Source organism: Pollicipes pollicipes, unplaced genomic scaffold (assembly GCF_011947565.3).
Source record: "Pollicipes pollicipes isolate AB1234 unplaced genomic scaffold, Ppol_2.1 Scaffold_4295;HRSCAF=5057_pilon_pilon_pilon, whole genome shotgun sequence".
NCBI lineage: Eukaryota > Metazoa > Arthropoda > Thecostraca > Pollicipedomorpha > Pollicipedidae > Pollicipes > Pollicipes pollicipes.
Window position 1 is genome coordinate 22805411 of NW_023596461.1, and position 24543 is coordinate 22829953.

Here is a 24543-nt window from a genome sequence, read left to right on the forward strand (position 1 = left end):
AACCATCGTTAAGAACATGATCCGCAAGCATTTCATCAATACATATTAGCGTAACCAACTTATTTGAATATATTGCAGCCCTTTGTGCCGCACATATGTAACGCACTTCATATTTAACCTCCTTCATGCTCCATAATCACGTTCTGATATAGTTAAAGTCATGCACATGTACCCAAATTCACGGCGCTGGCTCCGGGAGCTCTCCCAGCAACAAGCTCCGCTTACTTGGGTGGACTCCCTGGACATTCAGGTCAAAACCCAGCACGAAAATGACCAGGCAACTACCCCTCCGACTTGTGTAACTGTACATCCCTTACCAACACTGCGAATGAGTGGTTGTAGCTTATTGGGTGGTTGTAACGGGCTGTCATTATTTGACTTTGGCCAAAGACTACTTAAAGCCTTCTCATGTATGATTTTTCCTTGCCTATTACATAACGCAATTCCTTTGGGTCTGCACCACCTCTTCGCCTGCTTCTTAACGATTGTTTCCTCTTCCTAGCTGGGAGTGCCGCGACTTGATTTTATGTTTCTAGTATTAACGTACGGTTTATTGCGTCGCTGAGATAGAGGGAGGGGCCTGTCGCTGTTCTTGTTACTCCTGGTTACCTGTTCTTGGGGAACGGTAGATATAAAAATATTTACACAATTAAAAACGCCACCGGGCGTTTTTTAGCCTTCATATGAACACGGAGCACATGACATTGACTCGGGTCATGACCTACCTCATTTGTGCCATCTGCAAAACAATTGTGAGCTCAAAAGGGCGCTTTTGTGACGTTAGACGTAGAACGTCTTAGACGTCTTAGACGTAGAGTTCGAACACTCCTCTAAAGAATGTTGTGATATCATTCTAATGTACAGTGAGGTCCCAACAGGTCACGTTAGGGCATGCAAGGTCATATGAGCTCATCCCAGGTCAATGACCTATGTTATCAGTAGCGGAAAGGCGAGATAAACGAGTGCGGCGCGTTTAACGACCTCCTTATCGTGCTTGTAAAACCGATGACGTTTAATTTCATGTAGCAGCGTATCTGTTCGCAGTTTGTGACAAATACATCACCAAGCGTCGAAGGGACTATGTATAATGCCGTCAACAGTTATGCGATCTTGGACACCTGTAGATGTACAACACGCTAAATCTGACCACTGAAAAACATAGTACTGGCCACCTAAGCCCGGTTAGCAGTTTTTTATTTGGATGACTTATTAGTTCGACCTTGGTTGACCTAAGCTGTGCTCTGCGTCAACTTAAAATGCTATTTTGTGTCTGGGATATTTTGTCCCGAAGCTTCATCTAACAGAATAAATTCAGTCAGAAGCACGTTGTGAAAGAAAACAAAAAATATCGTTCTTGGTGGCCACTGGTGCAACAACTTTGAACGGTGGAATGACTTGACCTGACCCGACACTTGCAGGGAAACAAAAATGGTCTGAATGGGCTCCCCCGTAGTCTTAACGCTTACTTCTGTGTGCCCGATATCCATCTTGATGTGTTAACATGTGCTTCCAACTCCATTTATCAAAACGACCGTTTTTGACCTGTACTGACTTCTGGCACCCTCGGATTTGAGGTAAAGCCAACCATTTGGTGTGCATTCTTCATGATATGACAAAACCTTCACAACGTTTCTCTCGTTTTGTCGTACGACGTCTGGAATAGGAGATCCAGGGAAATCAACCTCCCCTGCCAGGTGCGGTTGTCTCAGACCCCCGGCCGGGCGCAGGTTAACCGCGAAACAAGAACGATTAAACTTAAACACACTGACCATAGGAAGGGCTTAGGATGTCAAATGAAGCTTAAATTTCCCCGTAATATTGCCGTGAAAAGTGTAAGGGTTGTCAAAAACGATGCCACTCTTTTGATTCATCAGGTCATCCATCTATCAGAGTTTAACTTATGCGTGACTGCTTTCCAGGCCACAGGTAAAATACTTTGACAAAGGTAGTAGTAAGAGAAGTGGCAGTTCACAGGCATTGCTTTTGTACGGGGCCGTTGTATAACAACACGTAAAATACTCGCACAGAGAAGGTATGTTGCCATGTAAACACACTACGCCGTTGCCGACGGCCAGCTTCGGCAGAGTCCTGAACGAATGCTGGCCGCATACGCGATGTGGCGAAATGTGCGGTGGTCAGTTCGCCTTCCAGAATAAGTGTTTCTATATGTCTCTTCAAAGAGGGCCATTTGGCCGTTGCCTTGATAGTGTCAAACTGGCTACTGGGCGACCGAGGGTCCTGTGGCGGCATGACATTCTCAAAGTCATTTCGGTGCTTTTGAGGTTTGGATAAGGACCGAATACAGAATGGATCGGCTGAATTTTCAGTTCAGTGATGGGATGGCACGCTCAGTGTGCTGGGAATAAGCGATACTTCGCCCGGAATCCGATTAAAATCCGTCCCAGGAATTTCGTTTTCTGCGCTGTTTCTCATTTTGTACATGAACTCGGCCTACAATCTTAACTAGCGCTGCCACACTTCAAAATATAGACTGCGATTATGTTGTTGCATTAGACCTTGCAACAAAGATATCTGGGTATCAAGTAAGGCAGCATTAACTTGGTTGCCCACCATCGGTGGCACACAAATTGTCGCTTGGCATAAACGAATCACCGTGGGACCGGTAAATCAGTGGATCTTAGTGGCTAAATCTACGTGTGACGGATACACCAAAACTGGACCGTCAAACAACATTTTTAACGCCGCTATCTAGAAGTACGCTTAATTGGAGGACATAATTTTGAGGTTGTGGGGGTTTAGTTGTCCCGCTGTACCACTGGTGGCAACGCCACTACGCGGAAGAGTCAAAGGATGATCAACTTTTCTCCTCGCTTTTGTAACATTCCAGCCAAAAATGATGGGAGTCAAGCCAATATTGGGGAGCGGTCCCAACTTACCATTCGGGGGAGGGACATGAAAGAATACAACTCAACACCCCTGTCAACACATTGTTCATGACAGTGTTCGAAATCCTCATCATATATTAACCGCATACAACGACTTGCTCATGACTGTTGACGGATGTACTCTAGGTGGCCTTCACGACCTGAGGAGTATATTCCATTGCGACATATTATCACAGCTCACTGCAGTGAAGGCTTTCGCATTCCCTGCTTCGTTTCCGTCGATACATTGACGTCATTTCTAAGGGAGCATCCAGCCAGATGCAACCCGTGAAAACAAAATGGCGCGGCGCCTTCATCAACGCGCTGAGCTCAGTATGCGCTCATGAGCAAAAAGCAAAACACATCCGTGCAGCGAACAGTTAGAGCCTTGGCTGGAAGCACACCCGTCAGGTGTTGCAGGAGCGTCACACCTAACTAGGAAAGCCAACCAAAGACCACAAACGCTGATCACAAGTCACTCTGCATGGAGCGCACACCGGCATCACTAGCAACCTCGCAGCGGAGCATTCCTCAGTTGTTAGGACACTCATCACGACGCGCGCGTCGCAAAGCTCGAGAGCACGAATTCAGCACGCCACGCACCGTACACATTCAAGAGGCGCAGTCATGGGCTTCAAAACACCGTTTGACCGCGCGTAACAAGGGCTCCGGCACGGTCAGGAGGTCGGTGTCCAGCTCCTCCCGCATCATCGCCGTCACGGCCACGTCAGGGGATGCTCCTGCGCGCCCTCTGCGTCGTCCGCTACCTCGTCCGCTTTGGGGTCGTACGGCAGCGTGTACGGGCACTCGCCGGCCTCCGACCCGAGCGGCGTCGGCTCGCCCTTATGGGGCGCCCGCGACAACCCCGACATCTATCGGCAGCCTCTCGAGGCTGGAGTTTCCGTGTGGCCGGCTGGCAGGCGGCCAGCCACGAGCGGCACTGAATACTCATCCTCGTCGTGCGTCGCATCACCGCACACGGACGGCGCCCGACTATCGCGCGCGGTTGAATTCGTGGCAGACAAGTCCTTGGCGATGGGCTTGGACGCGTCCAAAGTTGAGAAGACCTCATAGTCGGACTCGTCCTGGGCCAGCGAGACGGTCACGTCGGTCTCCATCGTGCTGACGCTCGGGTGAGAGCCGGGCAGCGGTGGCGGCTCCACCGGCAGAGGCTTTCGGTAGCTCGCTGAGAAGCTGGGCTCCTCGTAGATAGCCTCCCCTCCGCCAACCTCACTAGAATGAAGAAACAGGACACGGGCGTAACGGGCATAGAAGTGGTAGCATTAACAATGCGGTTTTGCGAACAGGCTTTGCTAATTTAATCTCCGCACTGACTATGGGGCGGGTAGATGTCCACTCCCGTAGTTTCTGGAATAGGCCCAGAATGGTTCACACTACTTTGAAACATAAAGTACTTTATCACACATCAGCGTCGAAAGTACCGTAACGTAGTTTTTATTAACATCCATGTCAGGTCAACAAACTAAAAATTCCGCTTGAGGCCATATCGGACCAAAACGTTGCTAACTATGACAAGTATTAGATATGCGTTATCACGTGGTTGCACCTTTATCTGGCTAGCTTTATTATTCATCGTCGTCACCACCTGCCGTCCAATTTGCATCGCAGTTGGCCTTCACTGTTTTTTTTTTCAGCGGCCTGTTCTCTTGCTGCATTAAGCGGAATTTACTTGTAGACTCGACAACATCCCTGTTCTACGCTTGGGTTGCACTTATGTCTGCGTAATGTCTAGGTCACTGTCTCAAGTTGACACATGCCTCGTACTTTTTATGAAATGTGCTATACTAGTGGTTTGTCCGAATTCGGTTGGCCCTAGATTTCATGGTATCGTTCCCTTATCTGTATGTACTTCCCACGTCAGGTCATCACAGAGCTGGCGCGGCACCCGGCCTATGCCAGGCGTAAGATTAAAACTTGACCAATGTACCCTTGGCACCTAGGTTCTCCGGTAGGAACGTCATGCAATCATTGTATTGTTCTCAGTTCAGAGGCATTATGCCTACCAGGAGGTATTAGTTTAACACCATTATCAAGCAAACATTGGTTGCATGGTTTTAATGAAACGTATCGTTCTTATAACATTGTTACCAATGCTTGCTTGATTACGTTCTGTTACCAGTACCTCCTGGTGTATTAAAGGTCGATTATACGATATTCAAACTTGCAACGCCGAGCAAATACAGGAGCTCAGGGCTTGTCTTACTTACAGGGCTTGTCAAGGAATACAACATACAGTGCTATGAAGGATATGAATAGATTCATCGCCTGTTTGTTTCAACGTGTAGCTTACAAAATTCACGCTACTCAAAGCCTAGCAGACCGGATATTTTGATATGATTACTACGCAAACGAATGCATGGGCACACGTTTACCAGACATTGTATAATGTAACTGTAATATTCCAACAGCAGTCCGTATGACTATGATTTCTTCTTGTCAAATGTCTTTCTATTCGTAGCGTTCGTGCGCCATTACTAGGTTTATTTCAGCGCAAAACTTACCGATATGAACTATGCAATCTATTAAACGCGCACTCCTTCAGTATATCGCCGTCTCTTGATCCCGTAACTCGATCCGCACGCGCGTACAGACCTGTACACATGCTCCTCCTCATCGGACTTGTAGATGGGGTTGTGGTTGAGTCCCCAGAACTCCATGAAGTTGTACGGCTCCGAGGCGAGCTTGTCGTCTCGCCTCCTGGCGTTGCAGACCAGCAAGACGGCTAGCACGGCCAGCACGACAGCGCCGCCCACAACGCCGCCAATGATGGCCCCCAGGTAGTCTGCCGACAAAGGCACTGCCGTTACAAGACACGTGAACGCTGGTCACGGACTGTTATGGTAATGCTGGGCCTCTTTTGATAGCGGCATTGATGCATTTGTACTTACGTATGTGTAAGCTTCCCCTGCTTACCTCAAAGGAAATAATTCGTGTACTTCTCCACATTCCGATTTTATCTCAACGAGCACCTGGTTAATCGCATGGCCGGCTGTTCGCTGAAGACGTCATTGTGGCTTGCTGGGTGGCGATCCGACCAATGCAAAAATTATCCACTGTGCAATGCAAATATTGAAATAAATGACCACGTTCTGGTTTATTTCATGCTGTAAGTGAACAAGGTAATTTTGTTTATCTACACAAGCGCTGCGGCCAGATTGTGGGCACTTAGTCGAGTGGTTCATTTGTGTAATCTCAGAAAGCTGATTTAGAAGATGTTTTGCCATGACAAATCAGCTACTTTTGCGAATCGGCCAGAAAACTGGCCAAAAAGCTTACGGAAATGAAATATCTTTCCTTCATCAACATCTCAATTATCAGAAACATAGCTTTGACAGTATCATAATGTTTGCGCGTTTATGCCGATGACAGATCATATCTGGGCGCCTGAAACAATTATTATAGTTAACCGCCTGCCTTCACGCAACTATACAAAAATGTGGACACACCCGATCACCGGACGCCCCTTTTGCACACTTGAGCTCAAGCGTATGAAGCCCCTTTGTAAGCATCCATCTAAGCACGCTGTGGCAATAAGTTGGCGAGTCTTGATCAATGGAGTTGCATGGAACCACATTTTTGTAACTGCTATAAACATTTGCATGATGCGCCGTACACGGCCAAAAAGACCACATTATGCAGTCCGTACGTTGGACGGATCGTGTCCTGCACGATGGATTTCGAACAGAAACAGCAGCTGAGAACGAGCATTCCGCATAAGGCTGGGTATTCGACAGACAAGGCTTTCGTTTCAGTCACGTTAAAATACATCTCCTCGTAGAAAATGTGCATTTGGAAGTGCGGAAATGATATGATGTATGAAACGGTTGATTGGGAAGTGGGCAGAAAGCATTTTGACAAATGGTGAACTGCTACTGCGAAAATTGTCAATTTAACATGAGCAGAAAAGGGACGCGAGCTTCTGTGTTTTTGATCATATCATTTTTAATCTGAAAAAAAATAATTTTCAATTTAGCAGGAGGTTCCGGCAAACATCACACAATCATCAGCATCACATAACCGTTGAGGCAGGCAGCATCATCATACTCTGAGAACAGGCCTGTCCCACGTGACGTTCGTTACTTGTCTGAGTCGGCTGGTCATACATTTTGCCCTGGGGAATTTCTGAAGAATCAGTCCTCATCCCCGCTTGGATTCCAGATACTGTCAACATGAATAGTACAGGCTGCCGCTCTAGCACGTCTTATTCTGTGATGTCCTCGCAGCGCCGTTTGACAATACTTATCTGCTCTGAGGGCAACTTTTGCTTGAAAGCAACTCAATGAAATTGACTCTGATTTCCCAATGTACTTACGTTTGTTTTTCGGCATTGGGCTGTCAGGAAGACTCTCCAGCACTGTGAACAACACAAAATGCTGGTTGGTGTCAAGCATGTCGTGCAACTTGCGTGGTAGGGATTAGCGAAAAATAAATGCTTTGAATATGCGAAAAAACGTACTTATGTTTTTTGTATTGCTTATTAGATTCATTCTTCGTAATACTCATTTAGTGAACAGTTCGGTGAGATTTGCCAGGATGAAACGATAGCCTTGTTAAGTGCAAGCCTGTTCGGAAAGATGGCATGCCATTTTGTGTGACAATGTAATTGAACCCAATTGCAGCCAGAAGTCGCTCAAAGTAATTGATCCTTCGCAAGAAACTCCCTAATCTGATCGACCTAGAACCAGCAATCTGTATGTTCCAAATAGCATCTGTACAACTCCAGCAAGTTCCAAACATTAACCTGCGTCATTATGCACAAAGAGATGATCATTTGATAAGTCGCACAGCTGGCGGACAGAGAGCAGGATCGACACGCTAGGAAAACAAGAAAAAATCGGGTAAAACCAAGTCTATCTTGCATTTTCATTTGTGCGTTTTTTAAAGTATGTGTACTCTTGTATTGCCTGAGGCCTATGTATTGCATCACTGTAAAGTCAGCCGGATATAGAACACAATGAAATATCATGTCACTGAAAAACGTTTTTCGCTTTAAGTTCTATTTTAAATAAGCACCTTGAGTAATTGAAAGCCTATTGCTTGCAGTAATTTGACCTTCGGTGCCCGACTTAAGGTTGTTTGCGACGTACTTTTTTCGTTACTGTTTTTTTTTCTCAAAATAAGTGCTTGGAGACTTCAACGATGCCTACAATATGCACGCTTCCGACGGAAAGAAACATTGTCCATAGACTCCCGTTTCAAACGAGAGAAAATTGTGATCATGGATAATGCACGCCAACTTTTTATAAGTCAGCTGCATTCTCCCATCGCGAACGCTGTGCCAAGAAATCTGAAACAGGAAGATTGCCTTTGCTTTCATCATGGAGGTCGAGTCAGGTAGCTGTTTGCACTCAATAGACGGCTAGAAAAATATGAAAAGCTGAAATCCTTTGGACGTCGGTTGCAACCGAAAACCAGTTGAAGTCCGCCACGGAACTTGAACTGCATTCAAAATGTTTTGGCATGGCTTCAACGTGAGCACTACGGAAACTCAAAAGAAGAGATGATCAGCTTGGGAAGGTTTCATTGAGCCCCGTTATTTGTCAATGGAAATTGTAACAGCCCCTGTCATGTTTTGGAACGTGACGAGCACCTACCTTTGATGAAGGGATAGCCTAATAATCATTGGTATGCCGACTTAAAACCCTAGCAGCCACATAATCATAACTGTCAAGGTTTCTCCGAGCCCCTATGAGCTTGGACCGAGTTTCTGCAGACCACCCATAAACTAGAGAAAGATTCATGACTTGGGGGGGGGGGGGGGGGGTATGAACTTATTGCCCTCCCCCGTGGCTACATTCCTGGACCCTAGATGGCTTTCGTTTAAATTTGATCTTTTCTTATCCATCAGTTGACACCCACCAATCTCGCAAACGACGTCACGCAACTCATTCGTAGCCCGCTTTAACACACTGCTGATACAGAGACACGAAACACCTGGACAGTGGTTCAAAAGGATCGATTGCGATTGTAACTCTTCACACGGATGGCACACTGCACATAATAATTTGATGCGCGCCTCCTTGGTACATCTGCAGCGGACCAGCGCCATACCGATCTGATGCGCAGTTTCTTGGTACATCCGTACCAGACCAGCGGGACACGTACTCGTCACAGGCGTTGTTTCCAGCTGGGCGTCGCAGAAATGCGGCCGAGTCCACTTGTGGGCACTGCACCGGATGTGGCCAGAGGTCCGCGCCGGGTCGTCGCAGGTCACGTTAATGACTTCGCCCTCCACTCTCGGCTGGGCCTGGGCGTAAGAGAGCCCTGCCTGTTGAGCCGGACTGCCGCAAACGCGCACCGCTGTGGACAGCCATTAGTTTAGACATGAGCCTAGCGCACGAAACGCAAGCCATGTCATTGTGCTCGCATGGCAGCATCATGTCCTAAAGCTGGGTGGTGTTGGGCCCTGGAGAATTTCTGATATGTATTGATGTCATATTGTCCGTATGTGGGGAATGACCTTAAGAATAGGCCGCGAAGGGAATCAAGTGGCCAAACCTGAAATTCTAAGAAAATATTCAAATGTTATCCACCTGTAGCATAGTAGCTACAGCACGCTAGATTCCCCGCAGCCATGGCCGCCGCAGACACAGCCAGAACTAATCCTGGTGGCGTTTTACCCTGAGTGATGGAAAAGTGAAGTGGCTACGCCTGTAAACCACCACGACCTTGCTGTTTAAGGCGGCAGAACACATCTCGCGCTCATATTTAGGAGCAGCGCTTACAGCATAGCTCATAAACAAACTAATGAATTTGAAAGTACACGATTTCAGATTCAACCCCTTTTCGCCACTCATAAATAATTCACCAGCTTGGCGTTTAGCCGCTATAATCGCTCACCGTATATTGCATTGGTGCTGGTCATGACCACGGCTTTGTTGCATACTTACATTTACATATGATTTGCATTCACCAGTTACTGACGGGAACAGAAAGCACAATATACTTCAACCAACGCCAGTTCAGAGCTAGCGCGCAGTAAAGGTACGTCAGATGCACGCACAAGCGGAGCATTATCTAAATACATCTATATGTCGGCTGACGATGGTGATCAGCTGTAAGCGAGGCTGGCCGCGGCGCCGAACGCGGCCGGACCGTACCTGGCGCGGCGCCGAACGCGGCCCCGGACCGTACCTCTCTGACAGATGAACCTGTAGCGGGCGCTGCAGGGCGCAGGGGCGACACCCCAGCCGTGGCGGCGCCGCAGCGCGAGGGCAGCCGCCTGGCCTCCCCGCCCCGTACGTGACCGATTCCGCTCCTGTGCAGGAACGGCGGGGTCAGAGGCCGGTGGTTATGTCAGCACTTACTGGGCACTAGCACCGAGTCAGTTCCGAGTTTCGACCCCGAGTGACCCGATTTCGTCATTAGTCTGCAGTGCTTCTCTCTTTGTGGCGGGCATCATGCAATTACGAACTGAATTCAACTGGCCCGCTCAATGTTAATCTCCAGCTATCCCCGGTTGGACACCGAACGATTGGCTATCCGCAAGGGATGGCGAACCAATCGTGAGGAGGCGGATGATGAAAAATAAAAGCAAACCAAGGATCCAAGCCATGGCTTTGGGATTCACAAATTCATTCCGCTGATCATTCGGTCAAAATACCTCTGTGAGGAACATAACAGATACATAAAACAGTATTTCAGCCTTATTCATCGTCGCAATACCAGGGAAAAGGAGAGACGAATGCATTAATTTTTCAGCTACATGTCTTTGTCATAACGGTCATAAACAGTAGATTAAAAATTGTCTGCCGTTACTATCTGAGCTTTCAAGATCTTTTTATAAAAAAGCCACAGGTTTTACACGTCGTCAACATTCGGGAAATGAAATAAAGTGCACTCGCCAGCCACGTCTGCAATACGGTGCATATTTCACCGAGGATTGGCAAATATCAAAGTTCGCGGGCTTGATAAAGGGCTCCTTGCCTAGCGTTGTGTGGTTATCCCCCTCCCCCTTATATCGTCACTATTGCGGCCAAGTATGGCATCCCCTTTCGTCCCTGCATGCCCGACAGTGAAGGCAAAATTGGAATGCTGGCTGTAAATAAGCTCTAAAAAAAATTCAAGGTCGCGCTGTCTGTGCGTCCATACTCAAGCATAATCATCGATACATCTAGGTAAGAAGGTTGATTTTAATGAGCTGGCGGCTGAGGCCTTCCTTTCAAATGAGTCTAAAGATTATTATCACCGGAGGAAGGGGCGCATGGTTACCCATTTATATGCTCTATTGTTGTCATTGGTGGTCATCCCGAAGCGAGAAAACCTTATCCTGAAGACACTATTCTAAAAGACCGCAGAGATCCTTCTTCGACAGAGAAAAGGCATCAACTTCATTGAAATGGTCGTCTATCTTAGCTTTTGACGACAGCAATAGCCTCATCGCTTGGTATATTGTCATATGAAGTAACAACTCTGAAGAAAATGCTCCCCTATGTTAACCCCTTTGCCTGTGAATGATTGATTGATTGAACGTGTGATCAGTCGCACAAAATAAAAACTGAATAGGAACGCAGTGCCCCAGGGCAGAGGCTAAACAAAGCAAGATACTGAAGAGCGTAACTAGTGGGGTTTTTCGGGCAAAACCAGTTCGAAGCTTAAGCATCCGGGGGGCAATAGGTGTCATCTATACAAGTCGGGTTTTCAAGGGCTTTGCATGTAGGAAAACGTGACTTACGAGATCAAGTGTAAACTGTACGAACAGCATGGGAGGAACATAGTCTATGTCGGGGGGTCCATGCGCCTTATTCGTCTGCGATATGACCCTGCTAATGGCCGGCTGGCATTGTGTCCGTACATTACCTGTTCTTTGCTGATATTGCAAATAAGTTGTTACAAGTACAGTAGTTTGCGGTACAGGGGTCATTGTTTAATCACATGAGACGGTACGACCGGGAGATTCTCCCACTGCATGCACAAGGTTGTATGTCTCCACCTGAATCATGCATGTCGTCTGCTTTTCCGGCTGTCCAAATGTCAGAGACTCTTGTCAGCTTTGACTTTCGTCGATGCCTGAAATGATAAGTAGGTATTAAGATTGAGTCTGATTTTCATGAAAAGTTCTCGGTAACAGATGAAAGGCGCCGGATAAGCCACGTTCTAAGCTTCCTTGAGCACGCCGTATTAGCAACAACGGCCTTCGGGTTCGAGAAGCAGCTTTCGGGCGCGACGCTGTTGCAGACGACCTTGAAGCGCCGGCCCTGACCTGAGTATGTCGATGACCATGTCGTGCAGTCCGGCCGAGCTGTCGCGCATAAGCGTTCCCTCGGAGCCGAGCCGGTGGCACTCGTCTTCTGCCAGCTGCTGAGTTAGCCGGCTGCTCACCAGGTGGTAGCACCGGCCGTCGGCAGCCCACGTCTCGGCTATGTTCGGCCGACCGACATCATCCAGACACTGGTGCTTCGACAAACCTGTGGACATCAGAAATGAGTTGTAATACCTTCGGATATGTTTTAGCGACTTCCTGGCTTTTTTACAACAGTGTGCGTATATTTTACGGAGATTAAAATGACTGCAGGCACCGGCTAATTGTCAGCAGCGACATATGACAGACAAAAATTGATAAACCAAGCTGTTTTGCACTTTTGCAGTGAGCAATGCGTGTTTGGTATATATTGAGACAGAAGCCTATTTTGTGTCAATTTCTGGGAACAGTTATGTCATACCAGAAAACTGACCCTTTTCGTGAACAACGAACGTACCGTACCTTCCACCCCAACCAGATACCAAGGAATCGTACCATCTACTGAGGAAATATTGTGGGGGGGGGGGGGGGAGGTCATCCAAACAGTTTCAGTAGCTTCCTTCCATGCCATGCCCATTGCAAGGCTTGTCAGCAATCTCCTTTTATCTGATCATCTCTGTTCATGCCTGCAACTATCGCAAATGCAAAGAATGGAGACCAATATAACGCACACACCACATTTCCTGATGCAAAAGGTTTGCCGCTGCCACATTTGGTCGGTAGGGATGGGTCGGTATAGATGGGCAGGGGTGCGTTTCCTCGTTCAAGAGGTTGTCGCCTACCGGTGCTCTCAGCGACAATCTGCAGCTCGTGCAGGGGCCAGACGGGCGAGTAGGAGGCCCGCCTGAAGTAGTTGCCGCTCGAGTGGAACAGCGACACCTTGACGAAGCGGGCGCCGCCCTGCAGCACAGTGTTCTGCAGCGAGATGGTGTGCACGGCCAGGCCCTGCTGCCGCCGCTCGGACTGCTGCGGCGCCTCTGCCGGCCGCCAGGCGGCGTTAGTGGCGCGCGGCTCTGCCACCGACCGGATGGGAAGGTCGGAGACGGGTACGTCCGTCGCCGACGGGGCGGGCTCGCCACTGAGGGGGCGGACTTGTCCCTGGCGGGACGGGTCCGTCGCTGACGCGGCCGGCGACCATACAGGCGACGTGGATGGACGGTCTGTGCTAACGTGGCAGGAAACTGAGCCGCTGCCGGGTCGGGCCGCCGGGAATGCCACTGCCCCGTCAGACGTTACTAACGCCATAGGTCCATCAGTGACCGACACAGCGGGTCTGGGTGGCACGATGAAAACGCATTTGAGCCCTGAACCGTGGCTCAAAGTATATTATCAAGGCCGAGATGTGATTGAGTTCAAGGTGCGATCACGGCTTGAGAGCCAACCTTACAAGCTGACACGACCTGCTGGATATTTTTGAAAATCATATAAGAAAAGAAACATAAATTCCACCAAACAGACGCGTCACGTAGATACTCACCGACTGACATGGATATGCCTATCCAAGAGATGTTATCGTCGCTGAGTCTGATCTGAATGTTCATTCCTGAAAAAATTGCTTTGTCATAATTTTGTGGAGTGTAAAAACAGATAGGACTTGTAAAATATCAATTTTCAGCCGGAGGAAATGCGCATTCCGTCTGGTACACTTACATGATAGGGTATTTAAGTGAACGTTAGCCTAAGGAACATACATACAGCGCACATAATGGACATACATACAGGCGCCTCCCACCTATACCACACTACTATCTAAGATACTATACAACTGCGAGAGGTACTGGGCCTACCAACGCACATAATAAGCCAAATAAAATGTTTTTATTGTGCCTTTCCACAGTGCGAGCCAAGGCTGTGTAATAAAGAAGGTTCTGTAATAACGACCGAGAAGACCATTTGCACTCCAAAAGTATCGCTGCGAGCCCACCCAATAACCAATGCCGGAAATATTTTTCATCCTGCATTTTGCCCTCCGGCGTAATGGCTTGACTTAAGTAGACATGTACGAAAACTGTGAATGCTGATAGCTCAATGCAATTATTGTCCCTTGGTTTTACAGTGCACTCAACAGCTGAGGTTTTATGGTGTCGCATGGCTATCCGTCATCCGTTTTTGTCGGCCTATCCGTGTTTAGGATAGGCGGACACTTAGCTTCTAGAGGTCAGTCTACGTCGGTCGGAGGGGTGCTTGTTGGAAACAGTGTACCACGGAGCAGTCATTTACACCATAATTCGTGAAATGGTCCTCATAACAGGTACGCGCTCTACGTCAGCAGGTGACCTATGTGGTTCACCCAACCCATAATGGTCAGAAAGGCCGAACACGGCCAAAGTTCTCCGAAATCTGCTGAGGAGGGGAGGGACATTCAGAAAACCAGATAACGGTGACGTGCTTGCGAACTTGCCAACTTTTAACCCACTGCGTTGGGAGCAGTGGTTGGAAAGGACTTGAAGGGCTTGTCAATAAATATTTTTTCGGTGTGTTTACAGGCACCTCACATGACGTTTTAGCACGTGCCCCAACGGTCCCAGCGTAGGCAGGCGAACCAGATGATGAGAAGTGGTCCTTTGGACAAAGCAACCAAAGGGTCCATGACTCAAACAACGATTTCGTACTGAAGATGGCCCGATGCCTACGAAGATCCCAGTAATATATCAATTTCAGACATAGCTTTGTTGGTCTGGAGACATTCAGTCTCTGGGGCGGTATAAATGCTGGCAGATTGCTCACAGGTGTTGAAACATCGGGCCTTCTTGGACTGGATTAATGTGCCAAGACAATAAAGAGTTAAGACGGATTTTAGTAGAGTTCTGTAATGGTGGATTGGCATAACTATACTTTTTCTCCTGGCGCAGAAAAATTGGTGACTATACTATGCAACATGAGATCCACGCAGGATTTTTCGTTCTTTATGTGTCGTTGCTTTTCAATCTAGCAACAACCCGGTGCCCATTACACGGCGCAATGATTTCGGCAATTATTTCAGAAAGTGACACCAAAAGTTATTGCCACGGTCTGTTGTGCCAAACGTAACTTCACCGCAGAGAAATACTATCGTTTTGTTACATATACATATATATATATATATATATATATATATATATATATATATATATATATATATGTGTGTGTGTGTGTGTGTGTGTGTGTGTGTGTGTGTGTGTGTGTGTGTGTGTGTGTGTGTGTGTGTGTGTGTGTGTGTGTGTGTGTGTGTGTGTGTGTGTGTGTGTGTGTGTGTGTGTGTGTGTGTGTGTGTGTGTGTGTGTGCCTGTGTGCCTGTGTGCCTGTGTGCGTGCGTGCGTGCGTGCGTGCGTGCGTGCGTGTGTGCGTGCGTGCGTGTGTATGTACATCAATACAGGACGACAAAACAACAATAATAAAAATACAGTATCTCAATGCCTTTCTCGATTAAAACAAGTTAACTATCCATGGCACTGGGCGGAACAAGCCCGGGGTGGGTTTACGATGCGCACATCAAGCTTTGCCTGTGAGGCACTCTCCGTTGAAACCACTCGGAACATAATTATTTATAAAAACTAAGCTATAATCATTAGTGAAGGTAAAGTGTAACGCCGTTAAGTACCGAGGTGCACAGACAAAATAAGTGGGAACATGTGCGGAATGATTCAGAAGCGGCAGAATTCTCAGCCTTTAACCAAAGAACTATACCCGACAGACCCAGCATATTAGCCTAAAGCACCACACGACAATGTGGGTGCCTCTATCCCTGGATTCCTTATCAGGTCAAGCGCGATTGCAAAACATTTTTGTCCGGCATGGTGCTCACGCGCAAGAGCAGCACAGTTAATGGCTTCAGGGTGAAGGCCGTATGACAACCACGAGCAAGATGTTGGGCGTTTAAGTTGTTGAAACTTCGCTAGCATTTCCTTTGTTTGCACTCTGGCATTTTAAAGTTCCGTGAAAATTGAGGATACTACGAAACATGTCACTTATGTTAAACATGCGGTGATTATCAGCTTGTAGTTGCTGTTTTCAAAGCATGCCTATAGACGCCTCGATGTAAATACTCCTGAATCAAAACACCAGCAACGCTGAACCAAACAAGTCGGAAAAAAGCACGAACTACGAGCATAACACCATACTGCATTGACTTAAAACATCTTGTTCAGCCACACAGACAGGTGGACTCACGGGCCAGGTTCAGCTCGTGCACAGCACACGCTGCACTTTCTCAGAGCACGAGAGGATAACCTGTTTTACCTGTGAGGTTGTAAAACGTGATGATCCTCATTTCGAGCAGCGGGTAGACAAAGAAGAGGTCCACGAAGAGAGACCGTCCGCCCTCGAAGAGCGCCAGCAGGTCGTCCGACGTGCTGAGGTCGCCGTCCGCCAGATTGCTGTGTTGGGTCGCCAGGCTGGAGTGCTCCGCCGCATTCAGATCTAAGTCCGGTCAACGACAGAACCCGCTGATGTCGCGGTCACGGGACGCGCAAAAGGGCGGCGGCGGACGAAACGACGAAACGGTGGGGTTGTGTCGCGGTGATGACGCGTTTTGTGGTGTCTGTCAGCACTGCGGACGGCAAGCGTCGTAGCACTCTAACTTTTCGGGCACTTGAACTATTTATGGCGAGGGCCTGTCACGTGCCTCACTCACGCTGGACGGTCAATGGCAGTAAGTGAAATTGGGTACAGCGGAAACTGGGGGCTTGCGCCGGACCATGGCATCCTGAGCCTTGGACTAATGCCTGGAGCATTTTTTTTTTTATCCCTGGACACAATGGCGTTGAATGTTTCAGGTATTGGATGCCGTTTAATGGCCTCACGGCGATGGCAGCTATTCGTACAACTCCGGTATTAAACACGCAAGCTTCTTACAATAGTGACGAACAGATAATTCTGAAAATGTTCTTGAGTTCATATAAACTCGAATAATATTGAACGAGCTGGCTGCCAACACCCAAACCCTGGTCCAGATAGTCAACCTGTCGCGTGTCCACAGCGTGAGCCCCTCACTTCGTGTCACAATCCCACCAGCAGCATGACTCACAGCAGTGAGGGGCCGACCCCGTCCACTGGCCCTCTGGGAGACAGGTGCGGACGGGGTCGCCGATCATCAGATAGCCCGGATCACACGAGTAGCGGGCCCAGGTCCCGGACGGCAGCCGGCCGCTGGCGTCGGCCGCCTGTGGCCCAGGTAGGTAGAGCCCCTCCGACTGCCGAGCCGGCTGGCCAGACGGCGGCGCCGCTGATGGCTGCGGGGGCTCGGAGAACACGACCCGCGAGAGGGTGTTGGCACCGGGTGGGCGGCAGCCGATCACCTCTGGCGGACAAGGGGGGCGTCAGCGGCACACATCTGGCAGCGGTCATCGCAGCCAGTGGCCACGGCAGACGGAGAGTCCTGAAAGACAGCGGTCACTGTGAGCAGCGATCGCTGCAAACGGAAGGTCCTGGAAGACAGTGGTCATCGCAGATAGTGGCCACGGCAGACGGAGGGCCCTGGAAGACAGCGGTCACCGTGGACAGCGATCACGACACATGGAGGGTCCTGGAAGACAGCTATCACCGCAGACAGCGATCACGGCAGACGGAGGGTCCTGGAAGACAGCGGTCACTGTGGACAGCGATCACGGCAGGCGGAGGGCTCTGGAAGGCAGCGACCACCGTGGACAGCGATGACAACAGACGGAAGCTCCTGGAAGACAGCGGCCATCGCCGACAACGATCACGGCAGACGGGGTTCATAGCGGGGACGGGTATCGGGAGGCGAAGGTCGCAGAAAACGGGGTCACGACATGCTGAGGCTGTAGAAGGCAGGGGTCACGGAAAGCGGAAATGTCGTCATCATGAACGCCCACATGGCTGGCTTTGTTGCTTTCAGTTCCATGAACTGCATCATTATACACTGTCGCTATCTTTAGTTTGCAAGACCAAGTGATGCGTGAAGTGGCTAGCGTGGCGGTTTCTCCAGCCAACTGCAGGGCAGCAACCCGAAAGCAAAAGATTGCAAGCCTTGCGTGCAGAGCATTTATTTTGAGGCGCAATAGGCGATTAAATGCAGTTTTGTGTTTCTACGTCGCCGTCGGCCCCTGATGCTGACTGCGTTACGATCCCGGAACGCCACGCGGTTGCTATGATCGCTGGTTTTCTACACGAAACCTTGCGACCAGGGCTGTCACACTGTTTATCAATAAGATCGGGCCTTTTTAGATGTCCCACAGAAGCAATATCATTTGCTCAATCCGTACCCCTCCAAAAGATCTGATTTCCAGGAGTATTGCGGCTTTACGCTTTGCCTTTCGCAGTAAGTCGTGGGATAAAAACCAGCCAAAATAAAGTTATTTCCACATGGTACCAAACCCCAACTCGGCCCATGTTAAGACCAAACGTCTGCAGAATTATTTGTCACGGAATGCTGTAGCAGCTGTCTACTCTTTCACGCAGAACGGTCAGTCAACACTAAAAAACGGCGTTTAGTTAAACGCGTGGAAAACTGTAACGCAGTATATTCATTCACATAACATAATGTTGTTGCCTAGGAGCTTTTCTCTACACTGCTAACATTCTGAAACGTTTAACGTGAACACCGACTCAATGAAAGACGAATGCCACCTGGGGATATTTTCATCGTGGATATCTTCCGTTCATAGCGTTACAGCCGAGGACAGCATGTAAAATCGGCAATCTTTCAGGTGTTCGGGGCTTGCTTAACCGCTTTGAGAATCTGAACATTCCGCCCATCCTCGAAAAAGTAGTTTAGAGCACGATTTTATGGGATCCAACCGGCAAATCCTTTGACTGAGAACGTCTCTTTGGTGGGTTCTATGCGTTGAAGAAATCACCTGTCACACAATACAGGTGTTCTGCCACAGAGCTGTGATGTTGCCAGGACAGACAGCTGGTACGAAGCAGTGCCGGTTGTGACGGACAGGCGTCAATGTTGTCGAGATGGAAAGTGGGCACTGGCAATGACATGTGTCTGCACCAATGACTGACTATAAAGTATTACACCAATGCGGCCATATGGACATTGTAAATGTAATCCATTAGATGGCGCGACGAACGCATAAAGCACAGCACACAGCCCGTCAAACCAGACACGTCGTCGTCCCCAGAGCATCGCAGACAAGTGACACAAGTCTTTCTCAGTGACTGACTGCCTGGCCGAAACGGATCGGCCACGCGAGTGTCGGGCGCGCGGGAATGCGATCGCCTGCTGAATTCGCGCAAAATGATGCTGCGTGTTCACACGACCACGTAAACTCATTTAATGTTCGCCGAGTGTCAGCCACTTACATCGCATTTGCGGATGTGTTCTAGGAGGCTGACCCACTTGGAGGCCGTGCATCCTAATAAGTGGTCAATTCGTTGGTCCCCTAATTCGGTGAGTTGTTGGTGCGCTGCCAGACCGCAGCGACTACGAATACGGAAGGGGAGGGACACCGCTGCATTACTTTGTTACAGGCAACGCGCGCCTGAAAAGGTTGCGGGCAACCCGACCCGTTACCCTTTAAACTCGTTAAGCATAGTTCACCTTGAGACGGACTCTTGAAGTCGTGCTGGTCGTGGGAGATTACATCTGCTTGGTAAAATATTCAACGGCTTGGAATGTGGTTCGTTCACTTGGTATATAACTGGTTCACTTGGAAAAGTTGAGAAGAAACGGCGATGAGCATTCTGTAAAATGCTTATGGGCTTTCATTGGGTTTACACTTTGAGTACTTTGCTTAGTCTAACGCATATGTATGCGCACAATAAACGATACTAGCGCGCAGGGCGCTTAGATATCGTGATGCTGAAGCTTCGCATGTTCCCTCGATTACGGCGAGTTGCTTCGTTGGTTCTGCGATCTCTCGGCCGATAGACAGCGAGTAATGACTGCATGTGTTCGCGGAACACGCGAGGCTCGTTTCGTGTGGACATATTCGTTTTCATGCATAACGACGCCAGACTTGTCGAAGAAAGCTCCTTAATGCGCCGGCCGGAGCCGGTCGCGCCTGGCGTCGTAGTACCATAACACACTCGGTAGATCTCTGTGATCTATTTCATGCCAGCGCTAGCCCGCATGTGCCTCACGGATCCGCCTGCAGACCCCATCAGAGCTTCTGGAAGGGAGGGGGGGGGGGGGCATGGTCAACAACAGCCCGCGGGACAGCGCCTCCCACATGGTCTGTCCGGTCTGGCAGGGGCGGGCGGGCGCAGACCAGTCTGAGTGGCAGACGAACGCAGCCGTGGGTCGAAGCTGAATCATCACCGCGTCCGGTGGGAAGAACGGCCCGACAATAAGACACGCTGCAGGCCGCGGTCGCGTGCACGACGCAGGAATACGCCAAACGGAGCCGCTCGGAGGCTGTGCCGAGCGCAGCTGTTGGTGTTCTGTGGTGCGGTGGTCTCGACCGGCGCTCTGGCCGCCCGCGTCGCTGAGTCATAACGGAAACGCCGGCGACTGCGTGCATTTTTCCAGCGAGCTCGCAGGAAACTTCCTCCGGGGCTCCAATCATAGCTCTCACGAGATTCAAGCAATATCTTGGGTCTCGATATTGCGGCAGCTGTCCATGGAGCATGGACAGACCAGGCGGGGCAGGTGCCAGCTTAGGGATGTTTTTTACATATCGGTGCAAATCGGTAGCACCATGACGCTTCTTTGGGAGGAAAACTGGACAAAGCCAGCTTTCGGAAACGGATGGAACGGTACGTACATGGAAGTCTGAGTGGGCATTGTTTTTGTTCGTCCTAAGTACGTGACAGTGCGTGAAAAATCTGTGTGATGGAAGTGACTGATTCATTAATAATTTTATTATTAATTTCCGTGATTTACCCCCAAACTGCCATAATTATGTCAGCTTGTGCTTGATAACAGCATAAATATACTTCCATGCGAACGATGCATGCTGTTCTGCAAAAGTAAATATCATGACATCACTTGCACGCACACACACACACACACACACACACACACACACACACACACACACACACACACACACATATATATATATATATATATATATATATATATATATATATATATATATATATATATATGCACACACCGCTCAACTTCTCGCTTTGTCGAAAGGCTTAGATGCCCACCAAAACTGTTTTGACGCTGCAGCAGTACCCCCCATAAGCAGAGTTTAATGCCAATACTCTGACGAGCGAACGTCAGTCATTGAAAACAATCAAAGCTTCGCGTGCATTTTTTTCTTGGTTTCTCCAGTAGCACCGGATATGAGAAGCTGCCACTAATTGCTGACCGAAGAGGGGCGCCTGGATCGACGCACTAATTTCTCTCATAAATTCATATGGACGGAGGCATGCGCGTGGCATTTCTAAGCTAATGAAAACAGGTTCCTTCCCGTTGCGGGTGTCCGTCTTAGGCGCAGGTATTATGTGATAATGACATCTCTGTCTCACAGATGGAATAACTGTTTGTGCCATCTAATCCTGATTCTGATTTGATGTCTTTTCCTCCTGATTGCGAGCCCAGCGTTCCACCAACCGATCCAACCGGAATGCCCTTTCCAGTCTGCTTACATTTGCTAGCACTGGGCCCGCGATCAGAAGACCCTCATCTGAATTATAATACCTACATTTGTGACAATTTGCGTTGTGACGCACGCATGGCCACAAGCAAACATCATCTTGCCAGTCGTTTGCGGGACTCAATAACACGTGACGATGACCGTACAGTTAATTGGCCGAAACGTTGCGTACATACTATCGTACCCAACAACAAAGTCCGAACAGGTCCCCCATCCGTGATGCTAATGTTTCATTTCCTTCCGTAAAACGGCATCTCTGACGGTGATGTTTTTTGTGCCTGTCTTTGCCTGCATATGTGTCTTTATAAGGGCCCCCTATAAGGGCCCCCTCCTTTCTCAGTTCTTTTTCAAGACTTCTAGATGAGTCTGCGTGGCACATCGGCGCTGTGCTCGATACCATACATCTTTTGCAAGTGTTTGATGCAACCGCTTCTCCTTAACGGGTTCCAGTGCGTTAAATGATTAAAGGATTGTCGCCAGCAACTCCCGTCTAAAAATGATAGTCGTTCAGGGTCAACGTCAGGTAAGTTATAATCCTGAAATAAACACCAAAGTCGTGGGACCCCAACAGCGCAAACTGTGTAATCGGGAGAAAACCTATGCTTCAATGAGGCTGAGATCGCACCAGATTAAAGGCTCAAAATAGACCCAAATAACTTTTCTAGACTCTCTACGTTGATAGGTGCATTATTTCATCAAGAATGTATCGCGTTCCAGAACACTTGCGAGTAACTTCATAGACCGTCAAAGACAAGGTCTTTGACCGAAGGCTTAAAAGATGATAAGAACATTGGAATACTTCTTCGGATGGATTTTGGTCCAGCAGAATCAAATCGATCCGCTGGGCGAAATCGATCCTGACCCGACCCACGGTTCATAGGGGTGACTTCGACAACCTCTCCAAGTGCATGCCATAATGTGGGGTCGACTTGGACTCGATTCAAGTATGTTTGGTTCCATTCCGGAACCGATGCCGACGACAGCAGTTGAACAGGTGGCGCGTCATGTGAGATGCATGAACTTGTGCACATGTTACGCAAGTACAGGCCAGACTTACGATGCTACACTTACGATGCAGTTTCTCTGCGGTCTCAAGCTGTAGTACGCTGTTTGATGTCAGCTTTCAGTTCTCGAGTCGTGATCACACTGAGAGTCAGCACAATGGAACCGAGTCACATCGATTCGGACTTTGTCCTTACTAGCAGTTAAGCCGTCATGCAGTGGAAGTGGCTATTGTTCTTCGACGTGATTTGGCCGAGAAAAAGTAGCATTGGAAAAGGCACAGATGAAGTGCAAGCTGTCATGCAGACCGGTGCAAATAAAAGAGGCATTAGAGTTGAGCCTGAATAAATGACACGAAAGTTGCAGCGAGAGGTCATTGCGTCCAAACATGCTGTAAATAAATCAACTGGAACCAGCGCGGTTGGGACAGGTGGAACAAAGGTAACAACTCCCATATGCATATCGGGCTGAGCACAGATCTGAACGCGTCACAGGCGTCACAACATACCTGCCTGAGCTGAGCCGGAGCATCCAAGCAACGTAATCACAGTGAGCGCCAGCAGCCGGCGCCGTGCCGATACCGCCGTCATGCCGGCGGGCCGCCCAGCGGATTCCCGCCTTCTGTCCGGCAGCCTCGCCAAGCGCTCGGCTTCTGTCCGCTTCAGCGCAGTCAGGGGCGCCGCGGACGTCTCCCGGCCGCCCAGCACCCGCCGACGCACTTCGTCGTGTCCGGATGGCGCCACTCATCCACCGCCCGGCACGACCTCGGCACTATCTCCGGACGGTTCCGTCGCTGTCGGCGCCGGCCCACCACAACTGAGGCGGTCGGTTCCAATAAGCACAAAAAACGGCGCCTGCCTGGAGATATCCGGCGGTCGCTGCAGGCTCGATATCAAGCCAGCAGCGGGCACGGACGCCGCCGAGCCGCCGCCGCCCGCTCAGTCCTCCTGGGCGCCCGCCGCGGTCACCGAGAGGTCACAGAGAGGCGCCGCGCCCGGACGTTCGAACGGCGCTGACTAAGAGGGGCGTGGGTGGCTGCAGGTCACCGGCATACCCGATGAGCCTGACTAGAGCATCGGCCGATCAGTCCAGCAGCTCGGGACCACCGATGCCAACCGGTGCGTGGGAATGCGGTTTATCCCAGCGATGCACGGGCTGGTCCAGATCCGTTGTTGTCCAGCACACCGACTGAAAGCGCATGGTAGTAGATCTTTCAACGTGGAGGCACTCGCATCATCACTCGCGTGGCGCCCAGAAGAACCAATCTGGCACCTTGTTGGTGCACTTTTGTTGTTCCCTCGTGCTGCTAGCGCCACCACGAGCCACACCGCGCGTGCGTGCCGTCTCCTCACCCGCTGCTGCCACCACACCTCCTCACACGTCCCGGACCTGTCGTGCCCGACCACCGTCGCTGCCCGCTGCCGGTGAGCTAAGCCGGCTTCGCCCCCACCGCTGCGGCGACTTTTCCCAGCCCTTCCCAGCCAAGGTCAGCAACTCTGCCAGCACTGCCGGACCGCTAGCCGGCGCCTCGGCCGCCGCAGCCGGCTCCGCTCGCGGCGAGACCCACCGCACGCGGCACACGTGCGGCCCGCGACGGGTCGCACCGGCTACTGGGGCCCGGCGGGGCGCGTGGTAAGGTGGGAGGTGAAACTGGCCGGCCGGCCGCGGCCCGGGACGTCGGCGGGGTCGGTCGGCCCGGCCGGATCAGCCTGCCGCCGCCGGCCGGCCATATTTGCCGAACGGCCGGAACCGGGGCCGGCTCAGCGGTGGCCCGCTTCATGCAGGTATGTACGCGCGGGAGAGCTACGCTCGCCGGGGAAGACTGGAGTTTGGTTGCTTAACCTCGGTTTATGACCCTGTCGTCAGACTGGAACACGTGGAATACAGATGATGT

General features: G+C 49.9%; 1 protein-coding gene across 1 annotated transcript; it reads right to left on the minus strand.

Annotated features, from left to right (window-relative positions):
- Window positions 1-3601: 3601 nt before the first annotated feature.
- LOC119097313 (uncharacterized) lies at window positions 3602-23270 on the minus strand. Its single transcript, XM_037220360.1, has 12 exons — window positions 23158-23270; window positions 17153-17425; window positions 16366-16545; window positions 13625-13690; window positions 12930-13124; window positions 12109-12313; window positions 11839-11915; window positions 10007-10164; window positions 8992-9073; window positions 5499-5688; window positions 3890-4118; window positions 3602-3727 (listed from the first exon to the last, which is right to left on the minus strand). The coding sequence occupies exons 1-12, from the start codon at window positions 23237-23239 to the stop codon at window positions 3602-3604; spliced, it is 1863 nt and encodes a 620-aa protein (XP_037076255.1). The 5' UTR covers window positions 23240-23270.
- Window positions 23271-24543: the final 1273 nt, after the last annotated feature.

Excerpts from the sequence above, each read along its gene's own strand:
- LOC119097313 (XM_037220360.1), bottom strand. The coding sequence starts at position 23,239 with ATGACGGCGGTATCGGCACGGCGCCGGCTGCTGGCGCTCACTGTGATT. Across the intron at positions 16,546-17,152 it reads GGGGTCGGCCCCTCACTGCT|ATCTGAATGCGGCGGAGCAC; the intron begins GTGAGTCATGCT and ends GACCGGACTTAG. Across the intron at positions 4,119-5,498 it reads GAGGAGGAGCATGTGTACAG|TGAGGTTGGCGGAGGGGAGG; the intron begins GTCTGTACGCGC and ends TCTTCATTCTAG.